General features: G+C 35.9%; 1 protein-coding gene across 5 annotated transcripts in view; it reads left to right on the top strand.

Moving 5' to 3' along the window:
* The window catches only part of LIFR (LIF receptor subunit alpha), a 114,404-nt gene that overhangs the window by 74,833 nt on the left and 19,865 nt on the right, over positions 1–19,706 (top strand). For all 5 annotated transcript variants that reach the window (XM_050795111.1, XM_050795112.1, XM_050795113.1 and 2 more), the window contains 8 exons: positions 2,764–2,938; positions 3,992–4,246; positions 7,730–7,859; positions 8,286–8,455; positions 10,200–10,345; positions 11,526–11,688; positions 14,794–14,864; positions 17,786–17,999. In XM_050795111.1, the coding sequence (XP_050651068.1) occupies positions 2,764–2,938; positions 3,992–4,246; positions 7,730–7,859; positions 8,286–8,455; positions 10,200–10,345; positions 11,526–11,688; positions 14,794–14,864; positions 17,786–17,999 (1,324 nt within the window). The remainder of the gene's footprint in view (positions 1–2,763; positions 2,939–3,991; positions 4,247–7,729; positions 7,860–8,285; positions 8,456–10,199; positions 10,346–11,525; positions 11,689–14,793; positions 14,865–17,785; positions 18,000–19,706) is intronic.

Below are 19,706 nucleotides of genomic sequence, written 5' to 3'. Positions count from 1 at the left end.
TTGATCCACAGTTGGTTGACCCCACAGATGGGAGCGATGAATAGAGGGGAGCCAACTGTATTCCAGTAGTTACTTGCTATTGTAGATATTCTCTGCTGTCTGTAACAGCTCACTTGCAAATATAATTTATTCTTTTAATTATTTAAAAAATTTAAAAGCTTGTCAATTACTAATACTGAGAAGTTGCAGAGGAACTGGAACTTTCATATCATACATTACTGGGCGGAGTGTAAAATGCTTACCAAATGAATACATGGAGATACCACATTTATGAAAATGTCTGTTCTGCACTCGTGCATGATTACTAGTTTAACTGGGTAAAAATTATAGGTTGGGAAATTTTGTCAAGATTTTGAAGGTATGATTCCATTGTTTCTTAGTGTGGATCTACCTTTATCTGTTGTGCTGGACACTCATTGGACTCCTGTCAGTCTAAAAACGCATGTGTGTCAGCTTGGGAATTTCTTGTTTTATTTCTTTGATTTGTCCTTCTCTCTTCTCCTTTTTTTTTTTTTTATTTTTTTTTTAGAATTTCTGTTCTTCATGAACCTTCCACAACAATCCTCTGATTGTTTGTACCTTTCTTGTTTTCTATGTATTTTCTATTTTCTGAGAAATTTCTTCTAAACTGAATTTTGCATCTTGCTATTGAATTTCTATTCATATGTTTATTAATTTATAGAAGATCCTTTGAAAGAAAGGATTTTTTTAATGTATACAGTTTTTGTTTCATGGATGCAATATCTTATCTCTGAGGATGCTAATGATTAAAAATTTTTTTCTGCGTGCCCTGTTTCCTCACATTTTTTTCTTTTTCTTTTCTTTTTGGTCATTGACTTTCATATTAGAATTTCTTGTACACTTTCTGGTCATCCTGGTTGCTGCTCATAGTTAAGTGAGGGGCTCTTAAAAAATTTTTTTTAATCTAATTGGCACTTTGGTTTCTCTGGATAGGACTTGTTGATGAGGGCCCTCCCTCTAGAGTGATGAGGATGGGCTATGCAGGTGGCAAACACCAAATTTTATTTTAGGTGTTTTATCTTGACCTGTTCATGTGACTTAGAAAAGTTCATTTAGGCTATTACCTGGTGAGGATTAATCTGGCAAACCAGTATCCTGGGAGCTGAGCAGAGGAAGAAGGCATAGGTTAGCAATCCCCCTGTTTTTGGAATGATAGTCCCCATTTTCATCTCTTCCTAAAATTCTTCAATCCAAAGATATTCTTTTTTACTCTTCCAGAACATATATCTTTATTTTTCTGCCAAGGTAAACAAAGGTAGTCCTTCGATAGCGTGGAGTATAGGAAGGGATCTGGGTAGCCAACATACCTTCAAACGACTTTCAAGCAATCCTGCTGTTTTGAGCTCTTTATTTCCAGGGAAGCCTGGGATAGCCACTCACTGAGCCCTTTGGCGTTTCTGTAATAGAAGCAAGCTGGTTTCCTGTATTTCCCATTGGATGCTTAAGATTGCGTTTTCTCAGGTCTTCTACATCAGTTACCATTATCCATTTGCTTTCCAGCTTCCAGATTTTAGTGATGTTGCTTTATCTCCTATATTTTGTATTTGTCCATTCACACCTTTTAAAAAAATCTGTTTACTCCTACTTTGAAGTGATTTCAGGAGGTAAGGGAGAAGGAAATATTTGTTTATTGTGTTTACCTAGAAGTCCCAAGTTATCTTTTATAGCACCTCAATATTTTATTGAAATCTTGCTCATTTCTTACAATTGATAATACTTTGTATTAGTATAACATACATATTTGAACTTCTATTTAAAAATAAAAGTAAATATATAGAATACTTATATAAAAAACAAATCTAGTCTTAAACTATTTTATTGAAATGCTGCTCCTCTGCTTGACTTAAACTTTTGAAAGTACAACCCCATTCATTACTTTTACTCCATGAAAAATTTAGATCATTAGGCAATGGTATACAGGTTGAGCATCCCTTATCTGAAAATCCAAAATTCAAAGTGTTTCAAAATTCAAAACTTTCTGAGCCCCACCATGATGCTCAAAGGAAATGCTCACTGGAGCATTTCAGATTTGGGATTTTTGTTATTTTATTTATTTGTTGTTGTTTTTAGACAGGATATCATTCTGCCACCCAGGCTGGAGTGCAGTAGCATGATCTCAGCTCACTGCAGCCTTGACTTTCCAGGCTCAATAGACCTTCCCACCTCAGCCTCCTGAGTTGCTGGGACTACAGGCACAAACCAGCATGCCTGGCTAATTTTATTTTTTTATTTTTTATTTTTTATTTTTGTAGAGATGAGGTTTCACCATATTGTCCAGGCTGGTCTTGTACTCCTGGGCTCAAGGGATCTGCCAGTCTCAGCCTCCCAAAGTGCTGGGTAAATTACAGGTGTGAGTCACCGTGCCCAGGCAGATTTTAGATTTTTAGATTAGAGATGCTCATCTGAGAAGTATATAATGCAATCTGAAAAGGTCCGAAATCCAACACACTTGTGGTCCCAAGGGATACCCAACCTGTATTTTCTTGCATACCAAATTGAATGTTTCAATGAATAGCAACATCTTATATAATACGTTAGGGCCTAAAGTTGAAGAAGTAAACAAAAATGAATCATGATTATTGTTACTCTGCTATTACACCTTACACAAACTCAGTTGTATTAAAGGACAAACCATAAACTTAGCTGATGACTATATAGAATCTATTGTGTCTTTTAATTCTAAAGGAGAGCAAAACATATTGCTACTTGGAAATAGAGTTTTTTGTTTGTGTTCATTTTTAGGTGACCCACAACACAACTCTGAATGGCAAAGATACACTTCATCACTGGAGTTGGGCCTCAGATATGCCCTTGGAGTGTGCCATTCATTTTGTGGAAATTAGATGCTACATTGACAGTCTTCATTTTTCTGGTCGCAAAGAGTGGAGTGACTGGAGCCCTGTGAAGAACATTTCTTGTAAGCTTATATTTAAAGAATTTTTGTTTCAAATGATTTAAATTAGTCTTACTTAAGAGTAAGATTTAGTTTAAGCTTTCAGTTCTCATAACCTCACTCAGCTGCATGAGGATTACCTGGGAGCATCTAAGCCCACCATCCCTGGAGATTTTGATCTAAAAGTCTGAGATAGGCTTCAGGAATCTGTATTTTGAAAGAACTTTCTGAGTGGTTGGATAAACATCCAGGTTTGAAAATCACTGTCGTAGGAAGTGAAGAGCATTAAAAATTGTGTATAGATGATACTGAGATGAAATCTATTTTAAAAAAAAATAGTTCCCAATTTCTGGCTCACAGAGCAGATCCCTAGAGGCTGCATAGTTATTGCCAGGAACATGGGGATCTGCAAGCATAACAAAAACCATCCGTACATTAAGTAAAACTGATACATAGGGAGAATGTTGGCAGTTTGGATGGGGGGCCTGGAAAATTGTTGACCATAAAATGAAATCCTGAAAAGGCTGGTAATCATTGTAGAGAGAGATCTCTCTATGGAGAAAAGGATTAGAGGAAGGAAGGGGACTAGATGAAAGAAAATTGTTTTTTAGGATGTAGAGTACTTGGGCATATATTTAGGCCAATGGAAAGTAAGACATATGCCCTAAATACATTGAATAAAAGGAATGGAATTATTTAGTGATTTTTGGAGGGCGTGGATTGTTCGCATGTATATATAAACCCACGGAATTTCAACCCTTAGACTTCTTAGATATAAACCTATGACATTAAGTTTAGATATTGACCTGTAATCTGCTTCTGCTTTCTCACCATTATCCCTTCATAAGTAAATAAAACCACATACACTTTTTAAAAATTTCTTGTATATATGTTGCTCCTACAAAACCTGTGGAACACACCTTATCTTTGGACCATCCAAAGTACCTAACAGTTTGTAGTGTATATACTGGGCTATTTTAAAAGTCATCTTATGAAAAAAAAAAGTCTTAAAATATAGAAAAGTTTATGTAAAAGACTTCTGTATAAAATGTTGATAATTCCTCTTTTTCTTTCTAGGGATGCCTGATTCTCAGACTAAGGTTTTTCCTCAAGATAAAGTGATACTTGTAGGCTCAGACATAACATTTTGTTGTATAAGTCAAGAAAAAGTGTTATCAGCACTGATTGGCCATACAAACTGCCCCTTGATCCATCTTGATGGGGAAAATGTTGCAATCAAGATTCATAATATTTCTGTTTCTGCAAGTAGTGGAACAAATGTGGTTTTTACAACCGAAGATAACATATTTGGAACTGTTATTTTTGCTGGATGTAAGTATATGATTTTAAAGAGAGAATTCATATTAGCCTGTTTTGGTCCTCCTTGAAACCCTTAATTCTTCTTCTGGAGTGGGAGGTGTGGGGAGTGATTCTGTTTCTTTCTCATTTCTTTGTTCTTTAATATAAAGGCTGTATACAAAGGAGGCACTAGAATATTTGCTTGTTTTAAAATGAATTGCAAGCTTGTTTTGTACATAACCTGTATCTGTATAATTTGTTGGTTTTGTAATCAGATTTGAAACATCTAGCTTCTAATGTTTAGTTTAAATTCTTAGTTAACAACTTTGTTAAGTCAAGGATAGTATATAATATTTCTTAACCCTGCATTGTTTAGATATTATGTGAATTAATTTTCCAGTTAAAGTATACCTTTTTTAAAATATCTAAATTAAAGAAATTATAGCAATTTTACACAAAATATTTCAGTAGCATAACATATCTTCTCCAGTTTTTAACTATTAGGTTTGAGAAGAACAGGCTGGCAGGAGGACATGGGTGAGGGGAAATGTACTCTCCCACTGCGTTCTGTATATGATGTATGCTCTATCATTCAAGGTGTCTGTATTAACATGATCACCCCACTGTCTAAAATTCCATGGTATTTCCAGAAGTAGTTGTTTGTTGTGGGCTGCCCTGCCCATTTGGCTTGTGTTGAATGTCCACAGATAAACATTTAGAACTTTGAGGTCTCAATTTTAGAGTTTTTCTGCCTCCCTTCCTTGTAGCAACCGTAACGTTTTGGTGTCACTGACAGCTTTATCAGTGAGTCCCTTCTTCCCTGCATGCTGAATTAGAAGTCTGGGATTTTAGTCTATAGGTCATATGAATAAAGTGTGTAAGATAGATTAACTAGATTTTATGATATTTCTTTTGATTGCTTAGTGCTTTTTCTTTTTAATGATTCTCAGCTGTGGTCTAGATCAGCAGCTCTCTTGTTTACTTATACAGTACTTCTTGATGAATTTCATTCAGATACTGGTGTGTTCCCAAAGGAATAGCCAGGCTTAGGTGCTCATCTCACCTTGATGGCTGTAATCTGACTCTCTTTGTCTTCTCAGTAATGCATTAAGTGAAAGCAAGGTTACATTCAAATTTAAATCCTGGAAATCATATTTTCCTTCTTAATGGAATGTTAGGAAATTACGTGCAGCATTTTTCACAAATAGTCCTGGAGTCTAAGTTGAGACCCAGTGGTATATGTAGTGAAGTTGCTTCGTGTGCAATACCAAAAATGAGCTATTACTTAAAAGTATGAAAAAAGAAATTAAAACTTAAAAGATGAGACTATGCACTGTTTCCATTTCTGTTATTTCAGACAGTGTTGTAATCTTTTATCATAGTGATAGAACAAGCTGATTTAATTTATAATTTAACCTTCATTTATAACGTTTGGAGGTTGAAATATTGTACAATATTTGTTGAGCAGCAGTAACATCTCCCTTCAGAGGGAACTTTTAGGAAATTTATAAGAACAGGTTATTTCGTGAGTTAGGTATCAGGATTCATTTATTTCCTTTTCTTTATGGATATCCTGTTAAGCCACCATTTACTGTAAATACTGAAAAGAAATTTAGAATCAGCTTATTAGTTTTTCCCTACATACACGTCTGTGTACACATACACCTACCCTGCTGGAATTTTGATTGGGATTACGTTAAATCCGTGGATCAATTTAGGAGAATTTTCATTCTTACAATATTTGCATCTTCCAAACTGTGAACATGGTATATCCCTACATTTACTTGGGTCTTCTTTAATTCATCTTAATATGAGGTTTTTATGTCTTTTGGTCTTTTGGTAAATATTTTCCTAGTGCTTGGTGTTTTCTGGTAATATTAAAAATGACTTTGTTTTTTAAATTGCACTTTCTATTGACTGGTACATAAAAATGTAGTTGATGTATACCTAGCTTTTAACCTAGCTTCAGTTGATTATTTTATAAGTCAATTTCTTTGAAAAGAAAATTAGTACATTTCAAATACTGTCCTCTCAAATTTTTCCCCTTCTGTCTGTCCTTCTATTTATCTCTTATTTGCTCTTGTTGTTTAGATTTTAATATTTCAACTTAATATCTGCCAAATCCTAAGATAACCAGCATTTTAAATATATTCCAAATTTTTAGTATGTGGTTTTAATAGAGTGACTGAATATTTGGCCTTAGGTTTAAAACAATTTTCAGAATAAATATGTCAGTGTTTGTTTACTTATCTAATTGTTAAACTCTCATATAAACACTCATTAATCCTCTTAATGTTACCTAAAATATCACTGAAGGATGTTTTCCTCATCTCTGGAGAAGGTATAAAATTTTCTAAGTTTTGCTTGATAAACTAAGTAGTATTTTTTTTTAATTCAAGTTTGTGAAAAAAACATTTTACAGAATTTTTAAACAAGCAGTTTTTTTTAAAAAGAACTTTTACCAAAAGTGAAAGATAGTTTGGATAAATATGACAGAGGAAATACCAGTTTCTATATGTGTATGGTTAAACATGATTACAGAAATATTTGTATAATAAACAGTGTCAGACTGCAGAATTTTCATTTATCACTTTTTTTTTTTTTTTTTTTTTGAGATGGAGTATCACTCTCTCGCACAGTCTGGGTTCAATGCAACCTCCACCTCCCAGGTTCAAGCAGTTCTCCTGCCTCAGCCTCCCAAGTAGCTGGGACTTCAGGCACCCCCTACCACACCCGGCTAATTTTTGTATTTTTAGTGGAGATGGGGTTTCACCATGTTTGCCAGGCTGGTCTCAAGCTCCTGACCTCAAGTGATCTGCCTGCCTCGGCCTCCCAGAGCTGGGATTACAGACATGAGCCGCTGCACCCAGCTCGTTTATCACTTTGAAGGTCTCATCTTAAAAAAAAAAAAAAAAAAAAAAAAAAAAATTAATTTTTCTAGTCCTGCTTTAAAGCCAAGGAGAACAGTTTTGATAAAGAGAAAAACAACGAAAGAGCTGCAGTCAGTTTGAATATGGAGACGCAGGATTTTACCAAGAGTTTTCTAAATAACAGTACTTACAATGTATTTTAGAACTCTGAAACATGTAGCATGACTTATTGATTTTCAGTATGTTTTGGTATTTCTTTTCAAATCACAGTATATTGATGATAGGTGATAATACTTTTTAACCTATAGATTTTTCTGACTTAACATATTAGACACAGGTTTCTTGGAGAGATTTGGTAGACTCTGAAATAGGATTAACGGGAAAAAGTGGGCATTGATCTTTGAAGTTTATAGGGAGTTTCCAAATGAGCTAAGAGTCATTTTTCAGTATATTTTAATCTGTCAATTCTAATGTAATATGAACTCTGACAAGACATTCCTGCATTGTTCAAAAGTAAAATGTAAATAGTAAATTATTTCATTTTTTAGGAAATTGTGGAAAGCATTAACATTTATAAAATATTATGTTTTCAGGGAAAATATATGTAATCATAAGTACCTAGATTTTTTTTCTTTTTTTTTGTTAGATCCACCAGATACTCCTCAACAACTGAATTGTGAGACACATGATTTAAAAGAAATTCTATGTAGTTGGAATCCAGGAAGGGCGACAGCATTGGTGGGCCCACGTGCTACAAGTTACACTTTACTTGAAAGGTAATGATAATTGGGAAAGGATGTCAGATAGCAAGGAGTACATTGGAGGTACATGTTAAATGACATAGGGAAGTGCACTAGGTCATTTATGTTGCAAGCAAGGTATAAAACCAAATATGCTGTATAAAATTACACTTATACGTACTGCAGTTCAGCCACATGTACACTCAATTTCATGTCTCCTCTTTTAAGAAGCTTAGAATGAAGAACACTTGAATATGAACAGAGACTGTTTCTGGGTAGTAAACTTACAGCTGATTATTTTCTCCTATTTTCTGTATCATGTACATTTTCTTCTCTGAGTATGTAATATGCCTCTAATTAGAAATTTAAACTTTTTATACAAATTAAGTATTACAAATTTGCCTATTTTTTCCTGCAATATTTATCTCTTGCCATTTTGAAATTTTTTTTTTTAATTAACAGTTTTTCAGGAAAATATGTTAGATTTAAAAGAGCTGAAGCACCTACAAATGGAAGCTATCAATTATTCTTTCAAATGCTTCCAAATCAAGAAATATATAATTTTACTTTGAATGCCCACAATCCTCTGGGTCGATCAGAATCAACAATTTTAGTTAATATAACTGAAAAAGGTAAGCTATAAATAAACTAATGTCTTAAAAATAACTTTAGAAGTGGTGAAATGCTTTGGTTAATGAAAAATACTTATGGAGATTACTTTTTGCTGATTATTTTCTTTATAGTTACTTAATTTCATATATTTATAAAAACTTTAAATGTATAATTTCAAGTTTTACTATTTTATTGAGTTTAAATACTTGAATTAGTAATTTACAAATAAACTGTAAGTAGCTGTTTCTGATAATTCTTGATTTCTGAAATATCTTCTGCCCAATTTTTAAAAACTTTTATTTTGAAGTAATTGTTGACTCACTGGTAGTTGCAATAATAAGAGCCTTGTGAACCCATCCTCTGGCTATCCTCAGTGGTGTCATCTTATATAATTCTAGTACAATATCAGAACCAGGGAATTGACACTCTTAAAACACTGTTAACTGGACTACTGACCTTGCTCAGTTTTTATGTGCATTCATTTGTACTTGTGTGTGTGTGTGTGTGTGTAGTTCTGTGCAATTTATATGTATAGATTCAGGTAACCACTACCACATGCAAGATACAGAACTGCCCTGTCGCTACAAAGGAGCTTGCTCTTGTTGCCCTTCCAGCATCCCCTGTGCCTTGACAACAATGAATCTATTCTTCATCTCTGTTGTTTTGTCATTTTGAGACTGTTACATAAGTGAAATCGTACAGTAGGCAGGTTGGCATTTTTTTTAAATACAAGCCATCCATGTTGTTGTATGTATTAATAGTTTGTCCCTTTTATTACTAACGATTTCTGTGTTTTTACCAATCGTATTAATACATAGCTCCAAATAAAAATAAAATGTGGTTGGTCTTTTTGGTATTCATTCCCACAGTCCATGTGCATTAACACTCCATGTCAGGCTTGCAGCACACTGAACAACGGCCTAGACCTTCTCTTAGAGACTCAGGCAGGGGAGAAAGGGCCTAAACCAAAGGCATGTATTATACAGTCTCACAAGTGATTAGTAGATGATCCTGTTGCCTTATTTGTATAAGTCACTTTTATCAGTTATTCTTTCCTGTCATCTTTGTGATTTCTGGATTTTTCCTAGTGTCACCATGGCTACATTTTATCCTGGCATGGTAGTATTTGTATGTATTTGTCTGCCCTCTGCCATTTCAGCCTGACTTCGCTTGTGATTCTTTCCTGCCATTCAAGTGGGCATACACACTATCACCAACGTAATATGCAGTTTGCCTCGCTGTACCTTCATTATTGCCATCTCTGCCTAAAATGCTTTTCTGCATTTTTTTTTTTTGGCCAGTTTTTGTCTGATTCTTCCTGCAAAGTTCATCTTAAGTTCCATCTTCACTGTAAGACTTACCCTACCGTGCTTACATGTACGAAGTAGTTAATATCTGTATCATGCATTTAGAACTTAGCATTTGTATTCTTATTATCTTTCTTTTTTTCTTTCTTTTTTTCTTTTTTTCTTTTTTTTTTTGGTCATTCCCCAAGTAAATTAGAAGTTCCTTAAAGGTAAATACTGTGATCTTACTACCTTTGAGTATTCCTGACACTAATTGAAGAGCTTTGAACATGATTGATTGTTTAAAAATGTTGGCAAGATGTCAGTAGTAGAAATTAGGTTTGTCGATTCCACAAATACTGGGTAGGATGTTGTTGGTTAGCACTAATGATGCCTCCTTGTTTTTTATGTTGTCGTATTAGAAGATAGCTTACCCCTTTAAATAAATGTTTAAAGTAATCTTTAATTATATTTGCAGTTTATCCCCATACTCCTACTTCATTCAAAGTGAAGGATATTAATTCAACAGCTGTTAAACTTTCTTGGCATTTACCAGGCAACTTTGCAAAGATTAATTTTTTATGTCAAATTGAAATTAAGAAATCTAATACAGTACAAGAACAGGTAAGATTCTCCTAAAGACTTCCTTTGTGATTATTTTGGATGAAACAGTTCTCAAAAAGAATTAAGCAAATTGATATGCTTAAGCTCTCAGATTGTTTATTATAGAGATTTACTAAGAACCAAGAAAGACATTAGTATCCATGTAATAACAGCATTGTATCATTTGAATAACAATTGTAAATTTGACTTTTATTCCTCAGAGTGTTCCCAGATGCAGTATAGTACCTGGCACATAGCTGGTGCTCAGTAAATTTGTGAATGAATGAGTAGTTTTTGCTGTAACCTTTAGCATCATTAATGGATGAATTGGCACCAGACAGCAGAAGTGATTTTTTAAAACTGTGAAGTGTGGCAGTGGGAGCAAGTTGTAATTGGTACTTATAAGTCACAACATGACTTTTTAACACATTTTAAATATTTAGGTTGACTTTTATATTATACTATCTTGTAATTTGTGGTAAGTCTAAAATAAATGAGGTGTACTTAACTATTCATTTGGAAATTTACTGATGTCTAGAAAATCAGTCACAACTGTGAAATATAATCTGAAAAGCTTCTTTGTAATGTTTTGGGGAGCTCAGAGGCTTTTGTGAGACACGCAGATCTTCAAATTTGTTTAGAATTGTTTCATTTTAACTGTATTTACTTAGTTTAAGGAAGTATTTGTTTCATATTTGCTACATGTTTAGCATCATACTAGAAGTTCTAAGTGTCATATTAACAAAGATGCACAAAAGGTAATGCCAGCCTCCAAGAAACTTCCAGATATCATCCAAATAATACATTTATTCCTCACAGTCATCTCAAATTACTAAATCATGTTAAGGTTTGTTGCATCACCGTTAGCCATTTGACTGATTATCAAAATTATGTAATCCTTTAGATAATTTAATTGACCATTATTACTTAGAGCCAGTATTTGAATTAAAAAGACAACTCAATTTTTTATTACTATTGCAGGGCATAATTTCATTGGCTTGGCAGGTATATAAGAATTAAAATATTATAGTGGATAAACTGCTTTGGGTGTTATATATACAAACTCATTGAGATTCTGTCGGTTTGTGTTACAAATGTGAAGGCTTTCTTACCAAAAGTGTATGTATGTGTATATATATTTATATATATTCTTCATACACACAGTATATACATACATACATATTTATTTGTTTTCTAATAGCGGAATGTCACAATCAAAGGAGTAGAAAATTCAAGTTATCTTGTTGCTCTGGACAAGTTAAATCCATACACTGTATATACTTTTCGGATTCGTTGTTCTACTGAAACTTTCTGGAAATGGAGCAAATGGAGCAATAAAAAACAACATTTAACCACAGAAGCCAGTAAGTTAACTAAGTGATATATGGCTAATAATTACTGTGTATCCTGAAGTTTTTCAGCTTCTTTAAAAAGAAAAAGTTGGCCGGGCACAGTGGGTCATGCCTGTAATCCCAGCACTTTGGAAGGCCGAGGAGGGTGGATCACCTGAGGTCGGGAGTTCGAGACCAGCCTGACCAATATGGAGAAACCCTGCCTCTACTAAAAATACAAAATTAGCTGGGTATGGTGGTACATGCCGGTAACCCCAACTACTCGGGAGGCTGATGCTGCAGTGAATCGCTTGAACCTGGGAGGCAGAGGTTGCGGTGAGCCGAGATCATGCCATTGCACCCAGCCTGGGCAATAAGAGCAAAACTCTGTCTCAAAATTAAAAACAAAAAAAAATGTTATCAGAGTCCTTAAAAGTGGGGGATGGTTAGATAAATTGTGTAGTACCTGCTAATAAAATATCACAGATATTTTAAATGATAGTTTTTGAAGTTTTGTCATAGTATAGAAAAATGATTGGCATAAATTATGTGAAAGGACAGGGCTCCTGTATGATTGCCACCGTATTACCATATTACAATAATGCATAGAATGATTTTTCTCCTATTCTTTTCTCTTCTGCTTGGAATTTTAATTAGCTTTTAACTCACTGGCATTTAAAAAAAATTACTAAAAAAGAGAATTTGTTAGTTTTTATTTATGACCTAGACCTGAGAAATGATGTGGCTAAAAGGTCTTGAATTTCAGTTTCTATAGTATACCTAGGTCAAGATAGTTATAAAATCAGGTAACTGGTTTTCTAAATATGATAATTTCCAAAGACAGAATGATATTCTATCCTTGAAAAACCAGATGTTAGGTGTAAAAAAAAACTTAGAAATAGGTTTAATTTTTTATTTTTTTGAGACAGAGTCTCAGCCTGTCGCCAGGCTGAAGTGCAATGGCACGATCTCGGCTCACTGCAACCTCCGCCTCCCGGGTTCAAGCGATTCTCCTGCCTCGGCCTCCCGAGTAGCTGGGATTACAGGTGCCTGCCACCACGCCTGGCTAATTTTTGTATTTCTACTAGAGATGGGGTTTCACCATGTTGGTCAGGCTGGTCTCGAACTCCTGACCTTGTGCTCGCCTCGGCCTCCCAAAGTGCTGGGATTACAGGCATGAGCCACTGTGCCCGGCCGAAATAGGTTTTTTTAGGAATCATTTAACAAAAGATAGCAAGAGCTTTATTTATATTATGTGGTATAGGAGATGTAATACTTCCTCCAAAAAAATTAAGAAATAGCAAAACAAATAAATGATAGATGTTGATGTAGATTTTTGCCTCTCCACATGAAGAGATGTGAAGAATAGACAGGGTGCTTTGTGATATATGTAAGAATTACTTGTATCATCAAAAGTGAAAGCTATGCATGAGTACAGAGAGGGAAGATATAAGTTATAATTACTTGTATCATCAAAAGTGAAAGCTATGCATGAGTACAGAGAGAGAAGATATAAGTTATCTATTGCTGTGCAACAAATTACCCTAAAATTCAGTGGCTTAACACAGCAGATATTTATTATCTTACCATTTCTATGGGTCAGAAATCCAGGAGCAGTTTAGCTGGCTATCTCTGACTTGGAGTCTTTCATGAGGCTGCAGTCAGGAGTGTGGGTGGGAACTGGAGGCTTGACTGGGGCTAGAGGATCCACTTTCAAGATGGTTCACTCATGTGACTAAAGGCTGGAGGCCTCAGTTCCTCACCTTGTGGGCCTCTCTCTAGGCCTGCTTAAGTGTGCTCATGGCAGCCAGTTCCTCCCACAGCTGGTGACTGAACAGTGTCTTTTATGATCTAAAATCAGAAGTAACATACCATTATGTCTGCTGTACACTGTTAGTCACACAGGCCAACCCTAATGCAGTGTGGGAGGGCACCACACACATGGGGATTATTGGTCATTTTGGAGACTAGCCAAATAGGAGTTTTTGCCTTCAGTTAATGAACTGTTGTCTCCAGGAGGAAACATCTTATTTGCACCTCATTAAGATGAAGGCATCAATTTACTCAACAAATATTTACTGAGTATGCATTACAGATTAAGCATGTGTAATCTGAAAATCTGAAATGCTCCAAGATCCAAAACTTTTTGAGCACCGCCAGGATACCACAAATGGAAAATTCCACACTCTAGTACTTAACACAAATCTGTTCCATGCATAGAATTATTTAAAATATTGTCTGAAATTACCTTCAGGCTGTGTGTATAAGGTGTATATGAAACATAAATGAATTTTATGTGTTCTTGGATCCCATCCTCCAAGATATCTCATTATATGTATGCAGATATTCTATAATTAGAAAAAATCCAAAATCTGAAACACTTTTGCTCCCAAGCATTTCGGATAAGGGACACTCAACCTGTATGTGTCTGGAATTGTTCCAGTTAGCAGGGATATAGCAGCAGATAAAACAGAGATCTCTGCCTGTGGAGTTTGTAGGATCCAGAACTAGAAATAAATTTATATATATACACATCTATATGTATATATGTACACACACACAAAGACATAGACACATCAGTTTATCAGGTGGTGACAGATGCCACAGAGGAGAGGAAAGGATAGGAATAAAGGCTGAGGGATAAGAGGGGGTGGCAGTGAAAGGAATTGCAGTTTTAAATAGGGTAGTTAAAAAAGACCTCACTAATAAGGTAATACTCAAGCTGAGTTATAAAGATGAGGAGGCATGCCATGTTGTTTTATCTAGGAGAAGAGAGTTGTAGGCAGAGGAATAGAGGACACAGAAGATGCAGAGCCTGAGGCAGATGTCTTTGGCATATCTAAGGGACAGCCAGGAAGCCAGTATGTGGCCAAGTGAGGGAGTGGGAGGATGTGAGACAGAGGGGAACCCAGGGAACCAGTACAGCCAGCCTGCAGGTAGATTTTCACCCATTTGAAGGGGCCGTGTGTTTTGCAAAAGTTGTTGAGAGCTTAGATTTTCCATTGCTCTGTTTTCTAAGTGGAAGCCACTGAACTGCTTCACATTTTATTGAGAATTTCAAATACCCTAGAAAAAAAATGCCAAGCACCATAATATAGTATGTGTCTTCAGATATTAACTTTAAAATCTCCTTTTTAGTTCCTTCAAAGGGGCCTGACACTTGGAGAGAGTGGAGTTCTGATGGAAAAAATTTAATAATCTATTGGAAGGTAAATATCTAATTTTTCCATGAACATTTACATTACTTTGCTAAACCGCTTAACTTACATATGGTACTTGGGTCATCAAGGAGCTGAAACTTCCCAGACTGGCTTTTGTGCAATATTGGTGAGAATTTAACCTGGTTCCTAAACCACCCAAATTCCTCATCACTCCTAACTCCCCACAGTCATTTGAGGATCTTCTCTGTCAGATCTGAGCCTTCTCGAGTTTGATCTTATAAGGCCTGTAAAGGACCTGAAGATTTCATGAATTCCATCTCCTTCACTTCAGTTGAAATCTATAGGTTAGAATCCTGTTTGTTACATTTTTCTTCTATGAATGGGAAACTAAATTTTTATATATTTCATGTATTTTATATATTTCCCTTCAATAAATTGCATTATGACATGCCAGTTTTAAAGTTTTGTATGATTTTGTAAAATATTTAGATGAAATATGAATTGTATATTTTACTAATTTTTCTCTGCTGGAACATTTTTTGTTGCTATATTTTTAAGTATTTTATGAATATCAAAAACATGAACAGTTGTTTTCTATATTAGATTTTACACGAGCAGTCATAATAGGATTCCTTTAAATAGTGAATTTTGTTATGGAATGTAAAACATAATTTTATTTAAAAAAACTTTTGGCATCGATACAGCTTTGAGTAAAGTGAAGTGTACATGCAGGTTCGCTGTGAGTTCTATTGCTTTGAGATTGTATTTGACTGTTACATCCACTCTTGATTAGAAAATCCCCCGGCTACTCTCAGTTGCCTGTCAGATTTCATGATAATATAGCAACGATTATACAATTTACTTCAATACAGAGAAAGTTTGGAATATTGTTCAAACTAGATGAAGACTTAAGTAAAGACTAAAAATATTGAAAGGATTTAGATTCTAACATCATTACCTATGCTGATGGTGCTGCCATTTGCCAAGTCAGAGTGTGTTTGGGTAGAAAATTATGTTGTTTTGGTCATAGTGAGTTTTCAAAAGGTATGCCACTGGGATATCATGAGTAGAGTTCAGTAGGTAGTTTGATCTATGTAAGGCTCTGGACCTTAAGGGAGAGGTTGGCACTGAAAACAGGTTTGAGTAGCATATAAATGGGATCACTTGGAGATGCAAGGTGAAAAGTGGGCCAGGGCTGGAGCCCAGGTGACAGCAGCATGCATAGAAGCAGCAGAGGAGGAGGAACCAGCAGAGGAGATGGGGAAGGTTTAGAGGGGCAGGAAAAGCGAAGAAAATAGAATTAGAGAAACTGGGGGAGGAGGACATTTCAAACAGTGTGTGGTCTGGAGTATCCCAAGAAGCCCGTAAGTCTTAGGACTAAAGCCTGCCCCTTAGAGCAGGCCATTTGGAGCATCACCAGAGACCTCTCTGCTGGAGTGGAGTTTTTAGCAGTATTACATCATCTTCAGTCTTGACCAGAGAGCCCCATACATTGGTGTATAAATTAAGGCAGTTGCTGTGAAAAGCAGTTCAGTAGAAATAAAGAGGTTTGAATGTTCATCTTTTTATCCAGTAAGTTCACTTTTAGAAATTCATATTAAATTCTATGAAAAAGAAAAAAAACATGGCACAAAAAAATTCACCGAAATATTTGTTTTAGTATTGTGAAAAATTAGGAACGACTTAAATTTCATTTACTTAAGGGACATTCAAGTACACTAGTAAAAGTGCTAAATGAGATATAAAACCATGAAAATGTATATAACTGTATTATGGACAAGTGTACATTATGGAAAAGTAAAAAGTAAGATGGTGTAATGTAATTAAAACAATGTTAATAGAAGATCTATACCTAGAAAAAGAACTTGAAAGAAATATCAAAATGAAAGAATACTTAAGAGGTGGGAATATGGGAGATTTTTACTAGTTTCAACTCCTATATATTTTCCAGATTTTCTGTAGTGGGCATATAATACTTTAAAATGAGAAAACAAATGTTTAGAAAAAAACCCATGATGCTATAGTTTTTTTAAATGTTTTGTTTGTTACTAAGTAGAGCAGTGCTTCTGGATAGTTTTAAAAGTTTTGCTCCGGAAAAATGTGGAGATAAATATTGTTTTTTATTCACTTAATTTTTAAATTTTTGTGTACTCTTACTGCTTATAGCAAGTATAGTTTTTCTTCAGTGTCTCTTTCCTGATTTACCCAGGTCTCAGTGGATTTTGAATCTGTGTTTCACACTGTTGAGAGCTTCTTTGTTGTTGTTGTTGTTGTTATTGAGATGGAGTCTCGCTCTGTCAGCCAGTGTGGAGTGCAGTGGCGCGATCTCAGCTCCCTGCAACCTCCACCTCCCAGGTTCAAGTGACTCTCCTGCCTCAGCCTCCTGAGGCGCCACCGTGCCTGGCTAGTTTTTGTATTTTTAGTAGAGACAGGGTTTCATCATGTTTGTCAGGCTGGTCTCGAACTCCTGACCTCATGATCCACCCGCCTTGGCCTCCCAAAGTGCTGGGATTACAGGCGTGAGCCACCGCACTCGGCCAGCTTCATCTTTTCTGATATTACCTTGTAACTAGTTGTTTTTTGTTTTTGAGATGGAGTCTTACTCTGTTGCCCAGACTAGAATACAGTGGCACGATCTTGGCTCACTGCAACCTCCACCTCCTGGGTTCAAGTGATTGTCCTGCCTCAGCCTCTTAAGTAGCTGGGATTACAGGCGCTCACCACCACACCTGGCTAGTTTTAGTATTTTTGGGAGAGACAGGGTTTCACCATGTTGGCCAGGCTGGTCTCGAGCTCCTGACTTCAAGTGATCCACCTGCCTTGGCCTAAGTGCTGGAATTACAGGTGTGAGTCACCACGCCTGGCCAACCTTGTTATTGTTAATATACCATCCAGTTTAAACCCAATTACCTTGCCTAGTCATAGTCACCTTTTGCAGGTTTTTGTAACAATTTGTCTGTTTTTCATAGCCTTTACCCATTAATGAAGCTAATGGAAAAATACTTTCCTACAATGTGTCATGTTCATCAGATGAGGAAACACAGTCCCTTTCTGAAATCCCTGATCCTCAGCACAAAGCAGAGATACAGCTTGATAAGAATGACTACATCATCAGCGTGGTGGCTAAAAATTCTGTGGGCTCGTCACCACCTTCCAAAATAGCGAGTATGGAAATTCCAAATGGTGAGTGCTTGAGATGGTGTGGTATATAAGAACAGGAAACTAAAGTAAGGAATGTCTGATGTTACTTGCTCTTTTGTCATGTCAGCATTCTTCTCGTATACCTTGTTGCTGCTGACATAGAAGGCAGAATGAGCAGATTGATGTCTACAGTTCATTGAGAGAGAAGTAATTAGTATTGACTTGAAGCATGTGCACTGAGGGATACAATCATTACTGTACTCAGTAACTATAGTGGATAATATTGGAGAGGTACAGTGGTGGATAGTATTTTTAGGAAGAAATATTTTAACAGTTTATTCAAATGACATTCAGGCACTTCTCCAAGACACTTCCCCAAGACTAGGAAAGTTTATTTTAGGTCAGCTAGACTGTTTTGCAAATTGTTGGGCAGGAGAAAAAAGCACTTATTTTAATTAGCACCTTTTTTGGTAAGAAATTCCTTATTAATAGAAATTATGGATTAAAAAAAGTCTTCTTAAGGTATAAATTAGATCTTCAGTATAGGCTTTAGAAAAACAACTGTGGTGTAATTCTTAAAATTTAGCACCTCTCTTTAAATTTTATAGATATCCAGTGATTAATACGTTCTTCCCAGCTTCTATCTCTTGACAACTTTGAGAGTTACGAGCTTTAAACGGCCACGTCCGCCTCTTCTTCCACTGATCTCTGTGCCCCAGTCATTTTCTGCCTACCCACCTTTCTGTCTTGCCTGCTATGGGAGCGCCTTTCTATAACCACAGCTTCTAGAGGAAGAGAAATTGGTCCAGTTAGGGTCCTCTAAGTAGCTTTCCAACTCCAGTTTGAGGCTGTTTCTTATTGCTTGTTACTTGACTGCTTCTTTGTTCTCTTTGAGTCAGTCATAGGAGAATTTGGAGGAAGGAAGGGGGAAAACAAAGTGCATTTCAGAGATACAGAGCCTAGGCAGCAGTGCTGCTGGAGATGCCCAGGGGTTGTGGCAGATGCTGGGAGGTGGGGCTTGGAATAATGGCTTCTTCATTTTGGCCTGGCAAAAATAACAAAATAAAAAATGAAGGAGACAGAGATGTGAACATCCATAAGAAGATAACATACTGATTTAGGTTATGTATTTCGTTGCTCTCACAATTCTAGGCAATAGCTATGTTATCTTTTTATTCAGGAAGCATAATCCTACCTTTTCTGTGTATCCCTTAGAAAATGGTAATTTACAGAACTAGCAATTCTGTCATCAGCTTTCAGACACTTTCTGAAGCCCCAGAACAAATCCTCATTTCTTGAGGATATCGCGACTGGAGGGAGGCTCTGCAGCCTCAACTCAGGTTTACACTGTGGCTTTTTAATCACGTTGAGCAAAAAAAGCTGTTATGTCTGAAGTGTTCTATATTCTAAGCCAAATTGTTGTCTTGCATTTAGTAGTAGTTGCTTTGTGAATGCACATTTTGTTCAAAAAACCTTTTCATGTTTGTTTTTACTGAACCCTTAAATATAAATCAGTTATAGCTATTACTTAGTTTCTCCTGTTACAGTGGGAAATGTCTGTGTTGGTTTTACTGAACCCTTTTTGTAGCCTGTGGGTGATTAAATACTCTGCCGTGGCTGCATCCCGTCAAGGGCCACTCACCTACAGTTTGCAGCCTCCTGAGCATCTGGCTCCTGAGACAATTACTTGTCTAAACCTTTGTTCTTAGAAATAACCAAAAACCTTTCTATGTTTGTTTTTACTGAACC

This window comes from Macaca thibetana, chromosome 6 (assembly GCF_024542745.1).
Source record: "Macaca thibetana thibetana isolate TM-01 chromosome 6, ASM2454274v1, whole genome shotgun sequence".
In the NCBI taxonomy this organism is placed as follows: Eukaryota; Metazoa; Chordata; class Mammalia; order Primates; family Cercopithecidae; genus Macaca; species Macaca thibetana.
Note: the sequence above shows the minus strand (reverse complement) of the source record. Positions and strands in the feature narration are given on the sequence as shown.